General features: G+C 45.3%; 1 protein-coding gene across 9 annotated transcripts in view; it reads left to right on the top strand.

The window, feature by feature from the left end:
- Window positions 1-25,420, top strand: part of LOC125723960 (NACHT, LRR and PYD domains-containing protein 12-like) — a 61,598-nt gene that overhangs the window by 607 nt on the left and 35,571 nt on the right. For 2 of the 9 annotated variants that reach the window (XM_049000743.1, XM_049000744.1), the window contains exons 2-6: window positions 5,935-6,034; window positions 6,544-6,606; window positions 18,132-18,210; window positions 19,224-19,476; window positions 19,754-21,449. In XM_049000743.1, the coding sequence (XP_048856700.1) occupies window positions 18,187-18,210; window positions 19,224-19,476; window positions 19,754-21,449 (1,973 nt within the window). In that variant the 5' untranslated portion in view covers window positions 5,935-6,034; window positions 6,544-6,606; window positions 18,132-18,186. The other 7 variants (XM_049000742.1, XM_049000740.1, XM_049000746.1 and 4 more) reach the window with 7 other exon arrangements.

Below are 25,420 nucleotides of genomic sequence, written 5' to 3'. Positions count from 1 at the left end.
TGATTACTCAGCTGGTCACAGGATTCAATCCCACAACTTTCTGGACACTAGCACTAATCATGGTCGTGTTATCTGCCCCCCCACTTCTCCTCACAGCTGCAGACCCTTTGCTGGACAGGCGATTGGGCCAGAGACAGATAATGTGGCCCCTACAAAACAGCTCATTTCAGCCAGTTGTTAAGTTTTTGTAACATACTAAAATAAACTGTATCTCATAGCAAAGTAAAGTATTTCCTTCAAGTATAAGAAGAGCAGCTATATAAAGCAAGACAAAATAAAGTACAAAAAGAAAGCAGTACAAAGTAAAGCATAAATTCAAAATATAACTTTAAAAAGTATTTTAACTTTTTAACCCGATGGTGTTTGTTGCTGCTCCGCCCCTTACCTGCAGAATAAGGAAATCGCTGCACCTTAACAGTGGTAATTCTCTCTACAACGTCAGTCTCACCTACATACTGTACGTCTGCCTCCCCAGCCGGTTCCCATTCAAAGTAAGACTGACAAATTTAGCAAAATGACATCAGTTATTTTAATAGCCTTTATTGTTTTTAATTTGAGGGCTAGAAGTGTGGAATGCCGAAGATTCAAGTAACAAAAATGTTGAAAACTTTTATGAATTTATTTTAAACGACTATAATTAGTCAGATAAGATTGTTCCTATTACCCATAACTCTCTTTGCGTGTGTGTCTCAGTGTTCCTCTGTCAGCTTTTTGAAGGGAATTCTTACTTACACAGTACATTAGTACATTAGGCGGTTCTAGACCCTATTTGGGGGGGGGGGGGGGGGGCGTGCGCAGGTTCAGCCGCCTTGTGTTTTGTCTTAGCCCCCCTGAAAAACAGTGATTCCCGTACAGAGTCTCGTATTTCTTCAGAATGGCTGAGCCCCCCTGAGAGTCAAATCCTTGAATCGCCCCTGAATAGAACAATGTGCTAATAGTGACAGACAGAGGGGCTTCTTTTCTTCATGCTTATACATGTCACACATTTTCCCGTTGATAGAGAGATTGCTGGACGTGTCTAAACAGCCTGAGCACAGAATTCCAGCACGTAAGAGGACAGATGGTAGCAACAATGCATCAATCTATGTGTCATTCTGTCTGTCAGTCAAATTTATTAGTTTTTACCTGCCCTCTAAATTATGGCTGAGTTCCCTTTAAATCCTCACATGAAACAACATTCCTGAGTATCTGTATATACTGAGCGTTTAAACTTTGTGTTAACATTGTTGTCTTTATCCAGTATTCATGAATTATAGGAAAATGGTGAGAGTTTCTTATAATATATAAATGGTGTAGGGATTCTGTCATTAATGTGTAGGGATTTGCAGTCAGTAAATGGCAACATGACTTTAAATATTAGTATTTTACGGTTTTTCTCAATTGCTTTGACAAAATTTTCACATCAGGAATGGTAAATGGACTGCATTTATATAGCGCTTTCCTACTCCTATAAGAACTCAAAGTGCTTTACATTTTATGCCTCACATTCACCCATCTACACACCACATTCATACATATCAGGAATGTCATTCTCCTTATTTTCCTTTCTCTTAACAATTTTCAAAGCAGTTCTGTATTTCCTCACCCGAATTAGCATTTCTCATTGTGTTTTTACACACTAAATATGTTTTGTCATTGTGGTGATACATTACATATCCTACTCATGGAAACAGGTTGTATTTTGGTCAGTCAGAATTACAAATCACTCAGTCACCTTCATACTGTCCAGCATTGCAATGGTGTTTTAAAATAAATCACTTTAAACTGTGTTCAGATACAAATGTATAAGCAAGGCCAATTACATACTATCAGGGTTAGTAGTAAATTGTCCTTCAATTGAAAGCAAACAGAAGCAGAACAGGCGTAACTGAAACCAATAGAAGCACACGCTATGAATCTTGTATCACTGGTGAATGTCATGGCTCTGCAGTAATTACACAGAAGCTAATATGACGCTCATGTTTAACCCAGTGAACAGTGCTGAACATGGAGCAGGAAGAATATCTCAGGGAAAGAAGCGAGATTTGTGAGAGGACGTGGTGTCTGAATGTGTGGTATGGCAAGGGGGAGAGGAGCACACAGAGACCATGGGGCTCAGGGGCAGGATTAGAAGGAGAGGAGTACACAGAGAATGTGGGGCCCAGGGGCAGGAGTAGAGGGAGAGGAGCACAGAGAACATGGGTCTCAGGGGTACAGGGAGAGGAACACACAGAGAATGTGAGGCTCAGGGGAAGGAGTGGAGGGAGAGGAACACACAGAGAACATGGGGCTGAGGGGCAGGAGTAGAGGGAGAGGAGCACACAGAGAACATGGGGCTGAGCGGCAGGAGTAGAGGGAGAGGAACACAGAGAACATGGGGCTGAGCGGCAGGAGTCGAGGGAGAGGAACACAGAGAACATGGGGCTGAGCGGCAGGAGTAGAGGGAGAGGAGCACACAGAGAACATGGGGCTCAGGAGCAGGAGTAGAGGGAGAGGAACACAGAGAACATGGGGCTCAGGGGCAGGAGTAGAGGGTGAGGAACACACAGAGAACATGGGGCTCAGGGGCAGGAGTGGAGGGAGAGGAGCACACAGAGAACATGGGGCTGAGCGTCAGGAGTAGAGGGAGAGGAACAAAGAGAACATGGGGCTCAGGGACAGGAGTAGAGGGAGAGGAACACAGAGAACATGGGGCTCAGGGACAGGAGTAGAGGGAGAGGAGCACATAGAGAACCTGGGGCTGAGCGGCAGGAATAGAGGGAGAGGAACACAGAGAACATGGGGCTCAGGGGCAGGAGTAGAGGGAGTGGAGCACACAGAGAACATGGGGCTCAGGGGCAGGAGAAGAGGTAGAGGAGCACGCAGAGAACATGGGGCTCAGGGGCAGGAGTAGAGGGAGAGGAGCACACAGAGAACATGGGGCTCAGGGGCAGGAGTAGAGGAACAGGAGCACACAGAGAACATGGGGCTCAGGGGCAGGAGTAGAGGGAGAGGAGCACACTGAGAACATGGGGCTCAGGGGCAGGAGTAGAGGGAGAGGAGCACACTGAGAACATGGGGCTCAGGGGCAGGAGAAGAGGTAGAGGAGCACACAGAGCACATGGGGCTCGGGCAGGAGTACAGGGAGAGGAGCACACAGAGAACATGGGGCTCAGGGGCAGGAGTAGAGTGAGAGGAGCACACAGAGAACATGGGGCTCAGGGGCAGGAGTAGAGGGAGAGGAGCACACAGAGAACATGGGGCTCAGGGGCAGGAGTAGAGGGAGAGGAGCAGACAGAGAACATGGGGCTCAGGGGCAGGAGAAGAGGTAGAGGAGCACACAGAGAACACGAGGCTCAGGGGTAGAGGGAGAGGAGCACACAGAGAACACGAGGCTCAGGGGTCGAGGGGGAGGAGGACACAGAGAACATGGGGCTCAGAGGCAGGAGTAGAGGGAGAGGAACACAGAGATCATGGGGCTCAGGGACAGGAGTAGAGGAAGAGGAGCACATAGAGAACCTGGGGCTGAGTGGCAGGACTAGAGGGAGAGGAACACAGAGAACATGGGGCTCAGGGGCAGGAGTAGAGGGAGAGGAGCAAACAGAGAACATGGGGCTCAGGGGCAGGAGAAGAGGTAGAGGAGCACACAGAGAACATGGGGCTCAGGGGCAGGAGTAGAAGGAGAGGAGCACACAGAGAACATGGGGCTCATACGCAGGAATAGAGGGAGAGGAGCACACAGAGAACATGGGACTCAGGGGCAGGAGTAGAGGGAGAGGAGCACACAGAGACCATGGGGCTCAGGGGCAGGAGTAGAGGAAGAGGAGCACACAGAGAACATAGGGCTCAGGGGCAGGAGTAGAGGGAGAGGAGCACACTGAGAACATGGGGCTCAGGGGCAGGAGAAGAGGTAGAGGAGCACACAGAGAACATGGGGCTCAGGGGCAGGAGTAGAGGGAGAGGAGCACACAGAGAACATGGGGCTCAGGGGCAGGAGTAGAAGGAGAGGAGCACACAGAGAACATGGGGCTCAGAGGCCGGAGTAGAGGGAGAGGAGCACACTGAGAACATGGGGCTCAGGGGCAGAGAGAGAGGAGCACACAGAGAACATGGGGCTCAGAGGCAGGAGTAGAGGGAGAGGAGCACACAGAGAACATGGGACTCATACGCAGGAATAGAGGGAGAGGAGCACACAGAGAACATGGGACTCAGGGGCAGGAGTAGAGGGAGAGGAGCACACAGAGAACATAGGGCTCAGGGGCAGGAGTAGAGGGAGAGGAGCACACTGAGAACATGGGGCTCAGGGGCAGGAGAAGAGGTAGAGGAGCACACAGAGAACATGGGGCTCAGGGGCAGGAGTAGAGGGAGAGGAGCACACCGAAACGGAAGAAAAGCATCGTAGTTTGTGCCGTTCAATGCAGCGAAGTGTGAACTTTACATTGGAGAGACCAAAGAACCGCTACATAGGAGTATAGCCCAGCAGAGAAGGAGCAACACATTAGGGCCGGAATCAGCTGTGTGCCTCCATTTGAAAGATAAAGGACATTCTTTTGAGAACATGAACGAGTGAATGATAGAGAAGACAAGTGGTTTGAGAGAGGGATGAGGGAAGCCTTGCGTGTGCAAATCCACAACCCCTCACTCAACAGAGGTGGAGACCTTGGGCACAACCTGTCTCCAACTTATCCTGCAGCCCTCTCATCCTTTCCCAGAAGAAAAGTAATTCCCAGGAAATATCAGACCCATTTCACACCTAGGGGCTGCTAAGGTGTGGCGGTTACATCTACCCACAACCCCCCCCCCCCCTTTGTTTCACTCAACAAGGAAACTTAGAGCAGGTGGAAAGTGAAACTACCCAGGAGGATGAATATGTGGACACTGGCAACCTTCCTCAGACTGAAGAAGCTGCTTGGATGAGCAGTGAAACGTTTCTATCTTTCAGAGAGAAGTCCAGCTGCCATGACTCAACCAGCAGACAAGCAGTTCACATTTGTTCACATTGACCGTGAGACACAGGCTCCGCCCCTAACAGATGTAATCTCACTCCAGACTTTTGAAGAAACTTGAAGGTTCTGGATTTGGCTGCTTTTACCAAACACATAAAGATACACTGTATGACTATGTAATGTGTCACTTTTTCTCTGAAAGAGAGGATAAGCTTAATTTTCCATTTGAATAAGGTGGACAGGGGCACTCCTGGGGCAGCTGGGATTGAGGCTCAAAGGTTCAGCTTTTATATGATTACTCAGATGGCCACAGGATTCAATCCCACAACCGTCTGGGCACTGACATAGATCTCAGTCCTGCTTTCTATGTGAGACACAGCCTTTGGGGTCAGAGCCCAGGGTCGGCTAGCATGCAGCACTCCTGGGGCAGCTGGGATTAAGGCTCAAAGGTTCAGCTTTTATATGATTACTCAGATGGCCACAGGATTCAATCCCACAACTGTCTGGGCACTGACATACAGACCAGTCCTGCTTTCGGTGTGAGACATAGCCTTTGGGGTCAGAGCCTAGGGTCGGCCAGCATGCAGCACTCCTGGGGCAGCTGGGATTAAGGCTCAAAGGTTCAGCTTTTATATGATTACTCAGCTGGTCACAGGATTCAGTCCCACAACTTTCTGGACACTAGCACTAATCATGGTCCTGTCATCTGCCCCCCCACTTCTCCTCACAGCTGCAGACCCTTTGCTGGACAGGCGATTGGGTCAGAGACAGATAATGTAACCCCTACAAAACAGCTCATTTCAGCCAGTTGTTAAGTTTTTGTAACATACTAAAATAAACTGTATCTCATAGCAAAGTAAAACATTTGATTTCCTTCAAGTATAAGAAGAGCAGCTCTATAAAGCAAGACAAAATAAAGTACAAAAAGAAAGCAGTACAAAGTAAAGTATAAATTTGAAATATAACTTTAAAAAGTATTTTAACTTTTTAACCCGATGGTGTTTGTTGCTGCTCCGCCCCTTACCTGCAGAATAAGGAAATCGCTGCACCTTAACAGTGGTGATTCTCTCTACAACGTCAGTCTCACCTACATACTGTACGTCTGCTTCCCCAGCTGGTTACCATTCAAGGTAAGACTGACAAATTTAGCAAAATGACATCAGTTATTTTAATAGCCTTTATTGTTTTTAATTTGAGGGCTAGAAGTGTGGAATGCCGAAGATTCAAGTAACAAAAATGTTGAAAACTTTTATGAATTTATTTTAAACGACTATAATTAGTCAGATAAGAATGTTCCTATTACCCATAACTCTCTTTGCGTGTGTGTCTCAGTGTCCCTCTGTCAGCTTTTTGAAGGGAATTCTTACTTACACAGTACATTAGTACATTAGGCGGTTCTAGACCCTATTTGGGGGGGGGGGGGGGGGGCGTGCGCAGGTTCAGCCGCCTTGTGTTTTGTCTTAGCCCCCCTGAAAAACAGTGATTCCCGTACAGAGTCTCGTATTTCTTCAGAATGGCTGAGCCCCCGTGAGAGTCAAATCCTTGAATCGCCCCTGAATAGAACAATGTGCTAATAGTGACAGACAGAGGGGCTTCTTTTCTTCATGCTTATACATGTCACACATTTTCCCGTTGATAGAGAGATTGCTGGACGTGTCTAACCAGCCTGAGCACAGAATCCCAGCACGTAAGAGGACAGACGGTAGGAACAATGCATAAATTTATGTGTCATTCTGTCTGTCAGTCAAATTTATTTGTTTTTACCTGCCCTCTAAATTATGGCTGAGTTCCCTTTAAATCCTCACATGAAACAACATTCCTGAGTATCAGTATATACTGAGCGTTTAAACTTTGTGTTAACATTGTTGTCTTTATCCAGTATTCATGAATTATAAGAAAATGGTGAGATTTTCTTATAATATATAAATGGTGACATTCCGTTTAGCGGTTCTGTCATTCATGTGTAGGGATTTGCAGTCAGTAAATGGTAACATGACTTTAAATATTAGTATTTTACAGTTTTTCTCAATTGCTTTGACTAAATTTTCACATCAGGAATGTCACTCTCCTTACTCTTCTTACTCTTAACACAGTTTTCAAAGCAGTTATGCATTTCCTCACCCGCATTTGCATTTCTCATTGTGTTTTTACACACTAAAGATGTTTTGTCATTGTGTTGATGCATTACTTATCCTACTCATGGAAACAGGTTGTATTTTGGTCAGTCAGAATTACAGATCACTCAGTCACCTTAATTCTGTCCAGCATTGCAATGGTGTTTTAAAATAAATCACTTTAAACTGTTTTCAGATACGAATGTATAAGCAAGGCCAATTACACACTATCAGGGTTAGTAGTAAATTGTCCTTCAATTGAAAGCAAACAGAAGCAGAACAGGCGTAACTGAAACCAATAGAAGCACACGCTATGAATCTTGTATCACTGGTGAATGTCATGGCTCTGCAGTAATTACACAGAAGCTAATATGACGCTCATGTTTAACCCAGTGAACAGTGCTGAACATGGAGCAGGAAGAATGTGTCAGGTGATGAAGTGAGATTTGTGAGAGGACGTGGTGTCTGAATGTGTGGTATGGCAAGGGGGAGAGGAGTACACAGAGACCATGGGGCTCAGGGGCAGGATTAGAAGGAGAGGAGCACACAGAGAACATGGGGCCCAGGGGCAGGAGTAGAGGGAGAGGAGCACACAGAGAACATGGGGCTGAGCGGAAGGAGTAGAAGGAGAGGAACACAGAGAACATGGGGCTGAGCGGCAGGAGTAGAGGGAGAGGAACACACAGAGAACATGGGGCTCAGGAGCAGGAGTAGAGGGAGAGGAGCACACAGAGAACATGGGGCTCAGGAGCAGGAGTAGAGGGAGAGGAGCACACAGAGAACATGGGGCTCAGGGGCAGGAGTGGAGGGAGAGGAACAGAGAGAACATGGGGCTCAGGGGCAGGAGTAGATTGAGAGGAGCACACAGAGATCATTGGGCTCAGAGGCAGGAGTAGAGAGAGAGGAACACACAGAGAACATGGGGCTCAGGGGCAGGAGTAGAGGGAGAGGAACACACAGAGAACATGAGGCTCAGGGGTAGAGGGAGAGGAGCACACAGAGAACATGGGGCTCAGGGGTAGGAGTAGAGGGAGAGAAGCACACAGAGAACATGAGGCTCAGGGGTAGGAGTAGAGGGAGAGGAACACAGAGAACATGGGGCTGAGCGGCAGGAGTAGAGGGAGAGGAACACACAGAGAACATGGGGCTCAGGAGCAGGAGTAGAGGGAGAGGAGCACACAGAGAACATGGGGCTCAGGAGCAGGAGTAGAGGGAGAGGAGCACACAGAGAACATGGGGCTCAGGGGCAGGAGTGGAGGGAGAGGAACAGAGAGAACATGGGGCTCAGGGGCAGGAGTAGATTGAGAGGAGCACACAGAGATCATTGGGCTCAGAGGCAGGAGTAGAGAGAGAGGAACACACAGAGAACATGGGGCTCAGGGGCAGGAGTAGAGGGAGAGGAACACACAGAGAGCATGGGGCTCAGGGGCAGGAGTAGAGGGAGAGGAGCACACAGAGAACATGAGGCTCAGGGGTAGAGGGAGAGGAGCACACAGAGAACATGGGGCTCAGGGGTAGGAGTAGAGGGAGAGAAGCACACAGAGAACATGAGGCTCAGGGGTAGGAGTAGAGGGAGAGGAACACACTGAGAACATGGGGCTCAGGGGCAGGAGTAGAGGGAGAGGAACACAGAGAACATGGGGCTCAGGGGCAGGAGTAGAGAGAGAGGAACACACAGAGAACATGGGGCTCAGGGGCAGGAGCAGAGGGAGAGGAGCACACAGAGAATATGGGGCTCAGGGGCAAAAGTAGATGAAGAGGAGCACACATAGAACATGGGGCTCAGGGGCAGGAGTGGAGGGAGAGGAACAGAGAGAACATGGGGCTCAGGGGCAGGAGTAGATTGAGAGGAGCACACAGAGATCATTGGGCTCAGAGGCAGGAGTAGAGGGAGAGGAACACACAAAGAACATGGGGCTCAGAGGCAGGAGTACAGGGAGAGGAGCACACAGAGAACAAGGGGCTCAGGGGCAGGAGTAGAGGGAGAGGAGCACACAGAGAACATGGGGCTCAGGGGCAGGAGTAGAGGGAGAGGAGCACACAGAGAACAGTTGTGGAGCATCGTATCAACCTAGGCCTAAGTTTGTCTTAAGCTGGTGGACGGACCGTGTAGCCTCAGGGGATACTGTCTACGGTGGCATCTGTAATGCGTACATTCCGGAATGATCACAGGTATCATCACACTTTTGCAGTTGGTAAATTGATGACCAATGTATTATCTGAATATTACTACTGCCTGATTCTGGTGCTAGAGGCCACTGCTGGCAGACGAGCAGCAGACAGCAATTGTGGACATGCTGAGGGAAAACAGTGCAGTTACTGTAGGCTAAGACAGATCCAGGGAGCTGTTGTGGAGGACGATGGCATTTTTCAGAATATTACCTCTGTGAGTCTCTCCACCTCAGACAGGGTCCGGAAAAGACACGCTGTGTCTACAGAACAGCTGTACAAGGTTCTGTCTGAGAGGAGCAGTGAGAGAGTAAAAGAGCTCAGACACCTGTATGTACAGGGGAGCATATGGAGATGTCTTCTCTCTTTTCTAAGCTACACTATGTTAAATGTTTCTAATGTGAGCACTGTTTTCGGATTATGCAGAGGATACTTCAGTTGGAGGCCAATGAGACGACACACAGTTTTGTGCATGTGGATGAGGCCGAATTTGACCTGAATAAAGTAAAGAGATGTGGCAGGAACATCAAAGGTCAGAGGGTCACAGTGGATGTGCCAGGCCAGCATGGGGGCAACATCAAATTCAGATTTGTACAGCAGTTGTTATTTGTGTTCACACACAGCCCCCCTCCTCTGCTCCAGCCGAAGTCACTGGTCCTCTCATGGCACTGTACTGTGTAGCCTGTTAGCTGGATAGCAGAGTCCAGTATTGATAAGTGAACCCAGGATTCCATGATCAACAGAACACGACTGTTCTTGATGATATTATTTGTTGCCACCTGTACCCACAGTTCATCAGTTTTGTTGATGAGCGATCTGGCATTGGTGAGGAAAACACTGGTGAGGAAGCAGTGGTTTAACAGGCTCTTCCACAGCCTCGCTAGCGCCTCTGCCCTGCAGCCTCACTGTTTCTTCCTCTCCCTGCGCCGCCTCTGTCACCTGCCCGCCGGAATGATGCATCGCAAACTCCAAACCGGAGAAAGTCGTGCCGGCTGTAGATGTTGTAGGATCACACATGCACATATCACAAAGCTTAAATTCCAGGTGGCCTGAGACAAGGCCTACCCTGGTACGAGGGGAGGTGTCGTGACCCCACACACACAGACACACATAAACACACACATATAACAAGGGAGGCCAGCACTCCAACTTTTATTGCTCAAAGTTTTAACGACCTACAGACAGCATAGTGGACCTCAAGGACAGAGGTCCCTCGACTTGGCACACAACCCCCTCCCCAGACATCCTGCCTTACACACCACTCACCCAACACCCTAAAGAAAGTTTCTTTTAAGTTTGGCTGTTGTATATCTGTATATTTATTTACCCATGACTACTAGTCTCAATATACAGATAGGTTATGTTTGTAATGTGTCCTAACATTCAAAGATTCTTTTTCTTTGACTGACAAACCTCCTCCTCCCCCCCTTTTCTTTTCCACATTCCTCAGCAGCCCTTATCTGATCTTTGTATTCTACCATGCCTACCTAAGGGTAAGATGTGCTGTTGGAATGAGAATATGTCATATAATGTCTGTTTAAGGGTAACCTCTGATTGAGGTGCAACCTAGAGTAAACCTATACCTGAGTAGTACAACATAACATAATAACATAATATAAGTAATCATTAATTAATCATTACAGATGGGATTCGGTGTGAACCGCTAGGCTGGTATGGCATGTTTGGTATCAAACCGATGGAAAATCACTCCAATTTCCAAATCTGGTCAGTGGTCCTGCCATTCTTGATCTTGTTATCTCTAATAACCAGGACAGGATTGGTAAATTAGACGTTTTAGAACCACTTCACAGTAGTGATCATAATATGGTCAAATTTGAGGTTAAGTGTATGAGACTAAAACTAGAAACTGTGAACTGGATGGAGTTAAATAACAAAACTGTTGAAGAGGCCTGGGAATTTTTTTAAAGCACATTATTGCAAGTGCAAGAGGACTTCATACCTGTTTCCAGCAAGAATAAATCTAGGAAATTGCAACCTAGGTGGTTTACTAGGGAAATAAAGCATAAAGTAAGGAGGAAAAGGGCTTTGTTCCAGCAATGGAAAATAACTGATGATGACAGAATTAAGCAGGAATATCTAAGTCTACAGGCTGAGTTAAAAAATGATATTAGACGAGCTAAAAGAAATGTTGAAAGGATGGTTGCATTGGAAGCTAAGGATGACGTTAAAAGTTTCTTCCAGTATTTTAACTCTAAAAGAGCTCTAAAACCTGAAATTACTAATCTGCAGGATAGTAAGGGTCTTATAATAGTAAATGACATTGATATAGTAAATGAGTTCAATGATAGTTTTGCACGGGTATTCACTGTTGAGGACCTTAGTAATTTACCAGTTATTACCTATCCAGCATTGTCTATAGCTAATATATATATAACTGAAGCAGATGTTTTGCAAAGCCTAGCTAAGCTCAAAATAAATAAATCACAGGGCCCTGATGGCATCTTACCTATAGTGTTAAAAGAGATGAGGGATATTATTTGCCGAACCTTAACTTTACTGTTTCAAAAATCCTTATCTGAAGGTGTAGTACCTGCTGATTGGAAGCACGCCTTCATAACGCCCATTTTCATAAAAGGGGATAGCAGTAATTTGTATAACTATAGGCCAATCAATCTAACTTGTATAACTGGTAAAGTTATGGAGGCTATAATCAAAGAGAAAATGGTAGATTACCTGGACTCCAATAACATTTTGCGGGATAGCCAGCATGGATTTAGGAGAGGTAGATCCTGTTTAACAAATCTGTTGGAGTTTTTTGAGGAAGCTACTCAGGAAGTTGATGATAAGAAGGCCTATGATGTCATCTACTTAGATTTCCAGAAGGCTTTTGATGTTGTCCCCCACAAGAGACTCCTACTTAAACTCAAAGCGACAGGTATTTTAGGTACCATAGCGACCTGGATTGATAACTGGTTAACAGAAAGGAAACAGAGAGTAGTTATAAGAGGCACAATGTCACAGTGGGCTTGCGTTCTTAGTGGGGTACCGCAGGGTTCGATTTTAGGACCACTATTGTTCCTAATTTACATAAATGATATGGATACCAATATATACAGTAAACTGGTGAAATTTGCAGATGACACCAAGGTGGGTGGTGTAGCAGATACTGAATTAGCGGCTCAGCAGCTACAGCGGGATCTTGATTTAATTAGTGACTGGGCCGATACCTGGCAGATGAAATTTAAGGTCGATAAATGTAAGGTACTCCATCTAGGGAGCAGAAATATAAAGTACAGGTATTTCATGGGTGTCACTGAAATAAAGGTAGCTGATCATGAGAAAGACCTTGGTGTGTATGTTGATGCTTCCATGTCCCATTCTCACCAGTGTGGGGAAGCAATAAAAAAGGCCAATAGGATGTTGGGGTATATCTCCAGGTGTGTGGAGTTTAAGTCAAGGGAGGTAATGCTAAGATTATACAATTCCTTGGTGAGACCTCACCTAGAATATTGTGTGCAGGTTTGGTCACCATATCTTAAAAAGGACATTGTGGCCTTAGAAAAGGTGCAGCGTAGGGCCACAAAAATTATTCCTGGTCTTAGAGGAATGTCATACGAGGAAAGGTTACTTGAGCTAAATCTGTTCAGTCTCAAGCAAAGGAGACTGAGGGGGGACATGATCCAGGTATATAAGATTCTAACAGGTTTGGATGCTGTTCAGCCAAATAGTTACTTCAGCATTAGTTTAAATACACAAACTCGTGGCCATACGTGGAAATTAGCGGGAGAACATTTCAAGCTGGATTTAAGGAAGCACTTCTTTACACAGCGCGTAGTCAGAGTATGGAATAGTCTTCCTGATAATGTAGTGCAAGCTGAATCCTTGGGTTCCTTTAAATCAGAGCTAGATAAGATTTTAACGACTCTGAGCTATTAGTTTAGTTCTCCCCAAGCGAGCTTGATGGGCCGAATGGCCTCCTCTCGTTTGTATAGTTCTTATGTTCTTCTTATGTTACCATGAAAGTGAATATATCAAAAGTTACACCAGCCTAACGAAAATTATTAATACAAGGGAAATCAGTCTGGTCATAAATCTCAAAAGGACTGATACAGACCCCCTTCCGAAAGCCCGCCAAATGGACGGTCAGCCATTGGTCCAGGAGTCGAATTCCTGGTCACTCCTATTCAAGAACTTTACACTATAAAACCTGGCACCTCAGAACAAAGTCAAGAGAGGAGAAACAGAAGGGAGGAGAAACAAAAGACCATCAGCCTGAAGAGAGGCAGAGAACATCAGCCCAGGAGAAGAGAAGCCCACAAGAAGCCTGTCAGTGAAGACCCAGCTGGACAGAGAACTGCAACTCAGCCCAAGCTTCACCAGGAGAGAGAATCAGAGGGGCTCCACTCCAACAACCGCTGCAAACACCGCGCCTCCCTGAGTGCCATCACCCATCAGCTCATCAGCCACTGCAACCAGCTGCCAAGACCCCCCCGCCTTTGCAGCCAAGTAAACCAACTTCCTTTCATTTCTAATAACCTAAACTGTCCTATTCACCTAAAATATTCCTTTAGGGTCGTATTTCCACAAACTGCTTGCTTTGCAGAACAGTATTTCCCTTTTAAGGTTGCTCATTTTAAATCTGGTCATTGCATTTTCATGATTACATTGTTTGTGTCCACTCCGTTATTTCGTGTTTATTGTTTGTTAGGTGTAAGGTCTGTCTTATGTTAGTTGTAGGAATAAATGCATGTCTTTTACACAACTTCAGCCTCCGTCACTGAGTGCTCACAATAGTCCCTGCGATCTGGCTACTACGCTCTGAAGCCTCAAACTCGCCTGAAATATCGCGAGACTCTCTCTCATCGGCCGTGAGGGGAGCTTCGCTACCGATCGTTTACATTACCAGGTGACGCAGCTCGCTGGACGAGCCTTCTAACCCAGGTTATTAAGCGATACTGGTTATTAGTGAATCCCATTTAAGTCTCACATTAACAGTCTCACGGGGATTCGCAATTGAGTTTGGAGGAACCGACCATTCGGCATAACAATTGGTTAGTAATCAGCATTAAATAATAATTAATTAAAAGTTAATTCATTTCAAAACATATTGGAGGAGATATTAAATTTTACCTGAGCTAATAATTCCTACAATGTTGTCGGCTCAGCAAAATGTAGGAGAAGTAGCGATACTATCACACACTTCCACACGAAACACTGAAGCGAAGAGCCCCAAGCCACTGCGCCCATGTGTGCCCGGTGGGAAAACTGCAGGGGGTCCAGCGGGTGTCCTGAGGCCTTCTTCAGATGGGCCAACACCCGACGTTCAAGCGACTTCATGAGCAGTGATGTCAGGGCGACAGCTCTGTAGTCATTCAGTCCAGTGATGAAGGCTTTCTTGCGAACCGGGATTGTGGTGGAGCGTTTGAAGCAGGTGGGAACTTCATACAGCTCCAGGGATCTGTTGAAGATCTGAGTGAAGACTCTCATCATTGGTATTATTCTGGGTAACACTTCACTTGACATGGAGCAAATCATATACAGGGTTTCTGTGGGTCCGTAAAAAGTCTAATCTAATCTATAAGTCTAAGTAATCTAATCCTCTGAATTTTAGGCCTTAAAATGTGCCAAATACGATATTCACAGGTATTAAAATTGACTGCATTATTAATTTAGAGTTGCAGTAGGGTCCATGGATTCAATTATCTGCAGTTTACTGCAGTCCTAAAAAAAGTTACAAAATTACAGATCATAAGTTTAAAATCACATGCCACGAGTACAGGTTGTAAGTCAGTGAGTACCTACTAAAGGCTACCAGGCAGTGAGCCAGTGAATACTTACTAAGGGCTTCTAGGCTGTGAGCCAGTGAGTACCTACTAAAGGCTACCAGGCCATGAGCCAGGGAGTACCTAATAAAGGCTACCAGGCCGTGAGCCAGTGAGTACCTACTAAAGGCTACCAGGCTGCGAGCCAGTGAGTACTTACTAAAGGCTACCAGGCTGTAAGCCAGTGAGTACCTACTAAAGGCTACCAGGCAGTAAGCCAGGGAGTACGTACTAAAGGCTACCAGGCCATGAGCCAGTGAGTACCTACTAAAGGCTACCAGGCTGTGAGCCATTGAGTACCTACTAAAGACTACCAGGCAGTAAGCCAGGGAGTACCTACTAAAGGCTACCAGGCTGTGAGCCCGTGAGTACAGTACCTACTAAAAGCTACCAGGCTGTGAGCCAGCAAGTACCTACTAAAGGCTACCAGGCTGCTTTCTTATTAACAAAATCCGTTCCACCTTAAATGGACATAATGCGAGATCTGCCTTATTCACAGCTGCTAAGAAAAATTTCACATTCATAAATTTACATAATGGAGTAAAAAAATCACTTTTGCAGAATAATCTATAAAATTAGTTTTATATAATTTCAGCTTCGACGTCCTGCCAGGGTGACCGAAGGCAGGCGTGGCTCCATGTTCATCGGTCTGTTTCAAGAAAGATGCTGCACTAAAAAAATAGAGGTTGCACAGAGGCAGGCTGACGGCGTGGGGCTTGATCAGGGAAACATGGATCGTAGGGTGGATTTGACACATGGACACTGGCAGCTTCAGATGCACTGCAGTGGGGCTAACAACCTTCATAATGGGGAATGGAACCACGAAACCGGGAGCCAGCTTCCACGACTGATATGTAAAGGCAGGTTCCAAACCCGCTGACCCACCCGAAAGGAGGGTTCCTGTGACAGGTCCCTGATGCAAAAGCTGCCATTTGCTGCTAAGAGAGCAGCAGCGACCTTCAAGCCAGTGTCCAGGTCCATCGATTGCAGTGCAGGAATTGATGAATTAACAGGACCATGACCTCCTCCTCCAATGCAGGGAACAATGGGGGCTGGTAACCCAGACAGCACTGAAATGGGGACGGGCCTATAGAGGACACTGAGAGTGAATTACCTGCATATTCAGCCCAACACAAGCAGAGATTCCGGGTGCTTGGAGAGCGGGAGGCCAGCCATCGTAGCATTCCCCCTAAATACTGACTGACTCGCTCTGTTTGTCCATTAGTCTGAGCATGAAACTCTGCAGAGAGACTGAGGGAATCACGATCAGTCTACAAGATCCCCTCCAAAACTGCGGACCCCTGTCAGAAACGACATCCTTCAGCAGACAATGGAGTCGGAAAACATGATCAAGAAGGAGCTGAGCTGTCTCCTTAGCTGAAGGTTACTTGGTTACACAAACTGTACAGCCTTTGAGAAGCGGTTCACCACTGTGAGGACCCCAGTGAAACCCCTGGATGGAGGCAATCCAATGATGAAATCTAGGGCAATATGGAACCAAGGGAAGTGAGGTACAGGAAGCGATTACAGCAACCCGGCTGGATCTCGACAGGGATTCACATTTTGCACATAGATAGAACAGGCAGCAACAAAGCTGTGGATAACCTGGAGCATGGGGGGTAACCAGAGACACTATTCAAGCAGGGTTCAGGTTCACTGGATCCCAGGATGACAGGCGAAAGGGGTGGAATGTCCCCACTGGAGAGTCTGGATATGCAGGAACTCAGGAACGAAAAGCTGGTGTGGTGGGAATCCCACAGGAACCATGACAAAATTCTGCACTGCCTTAACGGCTTCCTCTTTCCCCCAAGTGACATCTCCAGTGAAACAGCTGGCAGGCAAGACTGGACCCAGATCTTCTCCACCGCTATCATCCTCAAACTGCCTGGCCATATGCAGTCTAGGTTTAATGGGTTTGTCTTACTGAGTTCTGTACATGCAAACTGAAAAACACAAATACGCAGATATTGACTTACATGTTTTATTTAGGAAATTGACTTGACTAAACCTGCTCCTTTTTAAACTAATGACAACCACAACTTTTGAAAAGATACAGACACAAAGCACAGAGGTCGCTGGTAGCGCTAGATATCTATGGGTCAGTGTATAGAGATGGTGGATGTGCTGCCAGTACACATAACCTTCGTGCGCGGTTGTAAATGGAAATGCTCTCATACTCGAGACCTGGCTCTCTTGTTGATGTTTTTCATATTTATATACTGAATAGCTGAAATCTCAAACACAAATCGTAGCAAAACCAACCAACGAAACAGCTGGAAGTACATGCCAGACTTCTTACATGGGAATGTAACTGAAACAATACAAAGCTGAAGGGCATTGTGTAAATAAGCACAGCATGATTTATTATATGAGTCACCCTCCAAGGTAAAGCTCAGTGCGGTGCCTCCAAGCACTACTGCTTTTAAAACTCGACACGTGATTCAACATGGTGTATCGAGCAGCCCGTCCATAATGTACCCTCAAGTAAAATGTTACCGACTAATGTTCCTGATAAACCGTCCTTGATAACGGTGGGCTTCTAAATATTTAGCCTAGTAAAAATCTGAATATCAAATGAGTTCTTCTGTCCCAAGTCACAGTCTAAAAGCAATGATGCTCCCACCAATTACATCTGTTTTAGGGAGATGCACTCCTATTGCCACTAGGGGAGCTGTCACCTTCTCTCAGCCCTGATAAATAATGTAATGCCGTCTAGGAATCCAGTTCATTTGATTTAGATGTGGGAATATTTAGTGAATAAACTCAACTATGTTCTGTTCTCAGACCACAAAGTTAATTTAAGTAGAATTATTCATTTTAATTTTAAGGGTTATTGGTTGAAACAAAATCGTCTGGATTTGCATATTGTGGACTTGAATCTTCCACCGCTGTCTATAATGGAGAACTTTTGTGAGTAACTTCCCCAACACTGTATGTAAGTATAAATAAGTTGAGTAACAGATGCAAACAATTAAAAGAACAAGGTAATTTCAAACTCAGATGAAAACAGGAACAAGGAATTCTGGGTAATGTAGTCTGTTAATCCTGGTCTGTGACAAATACAGCCCTACAGAGCATATAGTTGGAAAGGTGCTTTGGTTGACAGCTGGTAAACTGACTATTGAATATAAAGCTAACATTACTTTTGGTTTTCATTACAGAGTCAGACTGTGATACACGGGAATCGGTTTCTGTACAACCATAATCATCTAAGCGATGGCTCACCATTCCCATGGAGAGGTTTGGCTATAACATTTCAGTCTGTGATGCATGATGTCCGTGAATACCAGACACTGAAAGGCAGGAGAACTTAAGCTCAGTAACTCTTTTCAGCTTAAGGTTGCTGAAAATAGCAGGCGAAAAGTTCACTCTCTACAGTGCTCTTCCTCCAGCTACTTCCTTACTGCACTGCAGCAAATGTTACAGACGTATTGTATGAGAACAGAATACCTTAGCAGACAAAACCTCACTCTCTGCAGTGCTCTTCCTTCAGCTACTTCCTTACTGCACTGCAGCAAATGTTACAGACGGACTGTAACAGGACCGAATAATTTATCAGACAAAAAACTCACTCTCTGCAGTGCTCTTCCTTCAGCTACTTCCTTACCACACTGCACTGCATCTAATGTTACAGACGTACTGTAACAGAACAGAGTAACTTAGCAGACAAAACCTCACTCTCAGCAGTGCTCTTCCTTCAACTACTTCCTTACCAAACCGCACTGCACCAAATGTTACAGAGATACTGTAACAGAACAGAGTAACTTAGTAGACAAAAGCTCACTCTCAGCAGTGCTCTTCCCCAAGCTACTTCCTTAGCATACCGCACTGCACCAAATGTTACAGACATAATGTAACAGAATAACTCAATCATAAATATGTATAATAATAATATAGGATGCTGTGTTAGTGCATATTAGTCTATGCTGATTTTGCCATCATTGTGTTAATGTGATCTGTTGGGTCTTACACTATTTTTCTTGCTGTCTATCTTGGACGCGTCTCTCTTTCAAAAGAGATTTTGAAAATCAGTGAGACTAACCTGGTTAAATGAAGGTTTAATTGTAATGCAGAACATAAACACACACATGTGCTCCTTATAGTCATGAATGAATCACAGCAGGTGTCTCCAGCAGCCACATCAGACTGTGAGCAGGAAACCTGCCTTCTGTTAACAGAAAGGTCAGTGTATGTGTGGGAGTGACCATAAACATGTATGTGAGTCTCATGGACTCATCTCCAACTTTCTGCAGATCCAGACCTCGCTCCCAGACGTCTTGTTGCAGTCTCTGGAGGAGCTCATTGATGATGAGCTGAAGAAGTTTAAATTTAACCTGAATCACCTGAGGTATAAAGAGTATCAGCCCATTCCAAGGGGTCAGCTGGAGAACCTGAACAGAACAGACCTCGCCGAGACAATGATAAGTTCCTACGGTGAAGTCGGTGCTGTCGAAGTCATGCTTGAACTGCAGAAGAAGATGAACCCAAATGAAGACCTGCAGAAGGGTAATCATATTTTTTATCTTTCTTGGTGCAGGAAGTGAGCAGAGTGACATGTTGGAGACGAGTAAGAGTAAGATTATGTATGATGTGAAATTTAAAGTTTCATTTATCACGCTGAAATAATGTGTGTGTGTTTGTGTCTGTGTGTGTGTGTGTGTGTGTGTGTGTGTGTGTGTGTGTGTGTGTGTGCGCGCGTGTGTGTCTGTGTGTTATATATCCTTCCTCCCATTCTGGTCAAGATCGTGGTGAAAATTTGCATTTTCTTCTCATTTTTCTTCAGAGAAACTCATAGACAAAATCAAATGTGACCTGAAGAAGAAATTTGAAAGTGTATATGAAGGGAAAACTAAGAAAGGAAAGTCAACACTTCTCAGTGAGATTTACACAGAACTCTACATAACTGAAGGTGGGACTGGAGGAGTGAATGATGAACATGAAGTGAGACAGATTGAAACAGCATCCAAGGAAAGGCAAATAGAAGATACTACAGTCAAGTGCAATGATATATTTAAACCCTTATGTGGGAATGAGACACCTGTCAGAACTGTACTCACTAAAGGGGTGGCAGGTATCGGGAAAACAATCTCTGTGCAGAAATTTATTCTCGACTGGGCAGAAGGAAGAGCAAACCAGCATGTTCACTTCATATTTGCTCTTCCTTTCCGAGACCTGAATTTGATTAAGTGTGAATACAGTCTGATTGAACTGCTTTACCGCTTTGTCCCAGAACTGAAATCATTTGAATCCACTGAGTTATTTGGGTACAAAGTCTTGTTCATCTTTGATGGTCTGGATGAGTGTCGCCTTCCTCTAGATTTTGAGAACAATGAGAGCTGGTTTGATGTAACAACGAAAATGTCACTGGATGTGCTGTTGACTAACCTCATTATGGGGAATCTGCTTCCATCCGCTCTCCTCTGGATAACCTCCCGGCCAGCAGCAGCCAAGCAGATACCTTCTGACTGCATCCACCGAGTGACAGAGATACAAGGGTTCAGTGATGCCCAGAAGGAGGAGTATTTCAGGAGGAGATTCAGTGATGAGAGCCTGGCCAGCAGGATTATCACACATGTGAAATCATCAAGGAGCCTCTTCATCATGTGCCACATACCTGTGTTCTGCTGGATTTCAGCCACTGTCCTTAAGACGCTTTTTACTGAGAATGACAGGGGAGAAATCCCAAGGACTCTGACTGAAATGTACACACACTTCCTGATCTTTCAGGCGAGTTTTAAGAAAGACAAGTATAAAACCAAGCTAAATGAAAACAACAAGGAATTCCTTTTAAAACTTGGTAAACTGGCTTTTGACAACCTTGAGAAAGGCCATCTGATATTTTATGAGGAAGATCTGACAGAGAATGGCATTGATGTCACTGAAGCTGCAGTTCACTGTGGAGTGTGCACAGAAGTCTTTAAAGAGGAATATGGGTTGTATGAGGAGAAGGTGTACTGCTTTGTGCATCTGAGCATCCAGGAGTATCTCGCTGCTTTATATGTGTTTCTGTCAAACTCATCAGCTGACCTGCTGAAGACTGCAGTGGATCAGGCATTAAAGAGCAAGAATGGACACTTGGACCTCTACCTCCGCTTCCTCCTGGGCCTCTCAACAGACTCCAGTAAGACTCTGTTACAAAGGCTACTGGGAAAAACAAAAACCAGCTCACATAACATTAAGGAAACAGCCCAATATATCAAGGAGAAAATACAGGAGAATTTATCTCCAGAAAGGACCATCAACCTATTCCACTGTCTGAATGAACTGGGTGACAATTCTCTAGTAAATGATGTAGAAAGATACCTGAATTCAGGAAGCCTTTCAGCAGAAGACCTCTCACCTGCACAGTACTCAGCTCTGGCCTTTGTGATGCTGATGTCAGATGAGGAGCTGGATGTGTTTGATATGAAGAAATACATCAGACGAGATAAAGAGCACAGGAGGCTGCTGCCTGTGGTCAAGAACTCCAGGACGGCTCTGTAAGTGACATGGGGATGGAAATCATGTCTGGTCTGGCAGTAATACATGAATATTGTTTGAAATGTCTGATGAATATTATTATTTTGATAATCTCGACTACAGCTGTTTCTATAGCAGTAGCTAAACTGGACCACAGACTTTATAATGACTGTATGTAGTGATGTAGTAACAAACAAAAAAATGGCGTTTCTGTTCCCATCCAGTCTGCCTTCTGATCACAGGCACAGCATCCTAACCTGCTATAGAAACAGTGAGGGCTCTTTATCCACAGGGTGTATAAGTGGTATGTGAGTGTTATTGTCAGCAGGCGTGTTCATGTGATGGAGCCCAGAGCTGGGAGCTTCTGTATGACTGCTGTCTCTGTCTGCTCACTGGCGGCCTCTGCTGGCCACAGCTGCTCCTGGCTGAGGGTGTGATGACGCATCTTGTCTGGCAGTATAAAGATTAAGATTCATTAAAATATAAAATATGTATATGTATAATATATTTATCATCCTGTATCAATAATTAGGATTTTTAGGAACCCAGATTTTATATTAACTGAAGGTAGTGATCTAGCAAAAACAAAAAAGACAAGATTTCCATGACCATCCTTTGTGTAACAAATAACCAAAGATACAGCATCATACGTAATGGTCCAGTTTTTATTAATAGTGGGAAAAACACTCATATTCTTTTCAGTTCTGGATGCTGTAGGAAGCATTTCTGTAAATACTGTGTGTGGTGCGTGACTCTTTGGGTTCAAACTGTGTCTGTGAGCGGAAGGTCGCTGGTTCACATCTCCTGGCCGGCAGAGTGATGTCATCGCTGGGTCCTTGAGCTGCAGGGGGCTGGATGCTGGCCGACCCTGCGCTGTGACCCCAAACTTCCTCCCACCTGTATATGTCTCAGTGTGTCTCTTGGAGAGCAGGATGGGAGGGGCGAAAAGACAATTTCCCCATGAATCATCATTATTCATAAATAGTTCAAACCAACATTTCTTCTGAAACCCTATTTCACAGGATTGATAGCTCTCTGATTAGTGTATTGTTGATTAGAGCTGAACGATAAATAAGAAAATTTATGAGTCATTTTAGTTTAAAAATATCACAATAAATAATAATTTTGAGCTCCACCTAAACACAGAATGCAATTTCAATTCAATTCAGTTTTATCGGTATAGCGTATTTTCACAACATTACAACAACAACAAATTTATTTTTATATAGCGCATTATCACAACATTACATTGTCTCAAAGCGCTTTACAGCATCCTCACCCAAAGCCCCCAGTGAGTAAGCCATAGGCGACAGTGGCAAGGAAAAACTCCCTAGAAGGAAGAAACCTTGGGAGGGACCAGACTCAAAGGGGGAGCCCATCCTCCAGGGGCCGGCAGGGAGAGTCAAATAAGAGTCAAAGGCAGTGGTGTCAGACATGAAAGATGACACAGGCAGATGGGCGAGCTGGATGCAGGGACGTCACTGGTGGTGGCGACGTCACATTTAGTAGGGTATGCTGGTCATCTTGATAGATTGAGGTCTCCAGGCATCACCCCCCAGGAGGAGTAGGGGAAATAAAATGTACAATTAGTCAAAGTAGAGGAGGCTATCAGCAGTGCTAAAAGCTAGATGAGTGCAATATGAAGTCCAATGTACAAGCTCCAGCAGATATGGCTATGGCAGCATCAGTAGGAGGGAGTGGCAAGTGGGAATGCAGGCATGGGGAGTCCCTGAAATGTCAGCACTCCAGTTCCACAAGAGATTGCGAAGCTAGAGTAACAGCACTGGCAGTCCAGTTTATCCAAAGCCAATGGCACCGATCCCCACCCAGGTCTACACCTCACACTACAGGTCTGACTGGGAGTGAAGAGTTAGCTAGGGCTAGAACTAGTGTCCCTATACGCTAAATTAAACAGGTGTGTTTTTAGTCTGGACTTGAATATTGAGAGTGAACCTGAAACCCGCACATCCGGTGGAAGACCATTCCACAGCTGAGGAGCTCTGTAGGAGAAAGCTCTGCAGCCTGCCGTAGCTCTTTCTATCCTAGGCACTAACAGATATCCCATGGCTTGAGAGCGAAGCAAGCGTGGAGGGTTGTATGTGGTCAGCAGATCACTAAGGTATTCTGGTGCAAGGCCATTTAGTGCTTTATAAGTTAATAGCAGTATTTTATAGTCAATTCGAGACTTAACTGGCAGCCAATGAAGAGAGGATAAGACCGGTGTAATATGATCAAATTTTTTAGTGTTTGTTAGAACTCTGGCTGCAGCATTCTGTACCATCTGAAGTTTATGCAAGGATCCAGATGGGCAACCCGATAGGAGGGCATTACAGTAATCCAATCTGGAACTTACGAAGGCATGTATTAGTTTTTCTGCATCATTAAGTGAGAGCATCTTACGAAGCTTGGCTATGTTCCGTAGATGATAAAATGCAGTTCTAGTAATACTTCTAATGTGAATATCAAAGCATAGATCTGAATCAACAAGAACACCAAGATTTCTAACCACCATGTTAGGTTGTGTAGGAAGGCTACCAACGTTGAGGTGGTGAAACTTATTTCTAGCAGCCTTGGGACCAATTACCAGAACTTCTGTTTTTTCTGTATTTAACAAAGATTTTTTTTGTCATCCAGCACCGGATATCTAATAGACAGTCTTCTAACCGAGATAGCAGTGAAATATCATCAGGGTTAACAGATATGTACAACTGTGTATCATCTGCATAACAATGAAACCCAATACCATGATTTCTAATAATGTTACCAAGAGGTAGCATGTATAGGGTAAACAGTAGCGGCCCCACGACTGATCCCTGTGGGACACCATATTCAACTTTTGTGGCCTTGGATGATTCATTGTTCACATGGGCATACTGATAGCGATCAGATAAATATGAGCGGAACCAAGAAAGTGCTGTAGCTGTAATGCCAACTATACCTTCTAACCGGTCCAAGAGGATATTATGGTCCACAGTATCGAACGCTGCAGTTAAATCTAGCAATACCAACAGAGATACACAGCGACGGTCAGAAGCCACAAGTAAATCATTCATTACTTTGACTAGAGCAGTTTCTGTGCTATGGTTTGGTCTAAAGCCAGACTGATATAATTCATTGGCATTATTTTTTTGTAGGAAAGAGGACAACTGACGAACTACAACCTTTTCCATGATCTTTGAAATGAAAGGAAGATTTGAGATAGGTCTATAGTTTCCTAAAACACTGGGTTCAAGATTTGGTTTCTTTAGGACGGGTCTGATAACAGCCATTTTATAAGGTTTTGGAACATATCCAAGCCTAAGAGAAGAGTTTGATTTGATTTGATTTGATTTGATTCAAACCCTTTATTGCTGTTGCAATATACCATGTCACTAGTCACAAGTACCAGCGAAAAGCAGGCCATCGCCCGACCTTACATATACAACATCACAGTAGGGGGTAGACCGGCCGGGAGACAGGGGAGGAGAGAAGAAGAGAAACAGGATGACATGAGGAGAGAGGAGGAGAAAACACCTCAGCAACATAAGCACATGATCACTACACCGTACAACATGAAAAGACACGATTCGCAACGGGTGAGGGAATGGGGAGGTGGAGGTAGTCCAGCATAGACAAACAGCCATCCGGTCCTGCAGCCATGGAGGCGCTGGTCACAGACCCGCCTGTTCACGCTGGGGGTATGAAGCGGCGAAGGCGTTGGATGGGGGGAGGGTGCAAGTCCTTGGGATTGGGGGAGAGGAATGCAAGAGAGTCTCACTGCCTGTTCTTCCGGGGGAGCTTTTTGTTCAGCAGCAGCCTTGGCCAAGGCCAGTGCTGATTGAGGGGAGCCAGGAGCTTGATAGAATAAGGTTGTTTGGGTTTCCGTGCGAGAAGCTGTAATTTCCAGCTCCTCTAATGTCCACGCTGGTCTCCACCATCCAATAAGTTTTGCAAAGCTGTGAGCTTCTCCATGATGTTATCCAGTTTCACAGTCTGAGTGCTAACAGCTCTG

Source organism: Brienomyrus brachyistius, unplaced genomic scaffold, assembly GCF_023856365.1.
Source record: "Brienomyrus brachyistius isolate T26 unplaced genomic scaffold, BBRACH_0.4 scaffold53, whole genome shotgun sequence".
Lineage (NCBI taxonomy): Eukaryota > Metazoa > Chordata > Actinopteri > Osteoglossiformes > Mormyridae > Brienomyrus > Brienomyrus brachyistius.
Note: the sequence above shows the minus strand (reverse complement) of the source record. Positions and strands in the feature narration are given on the sequence as shown.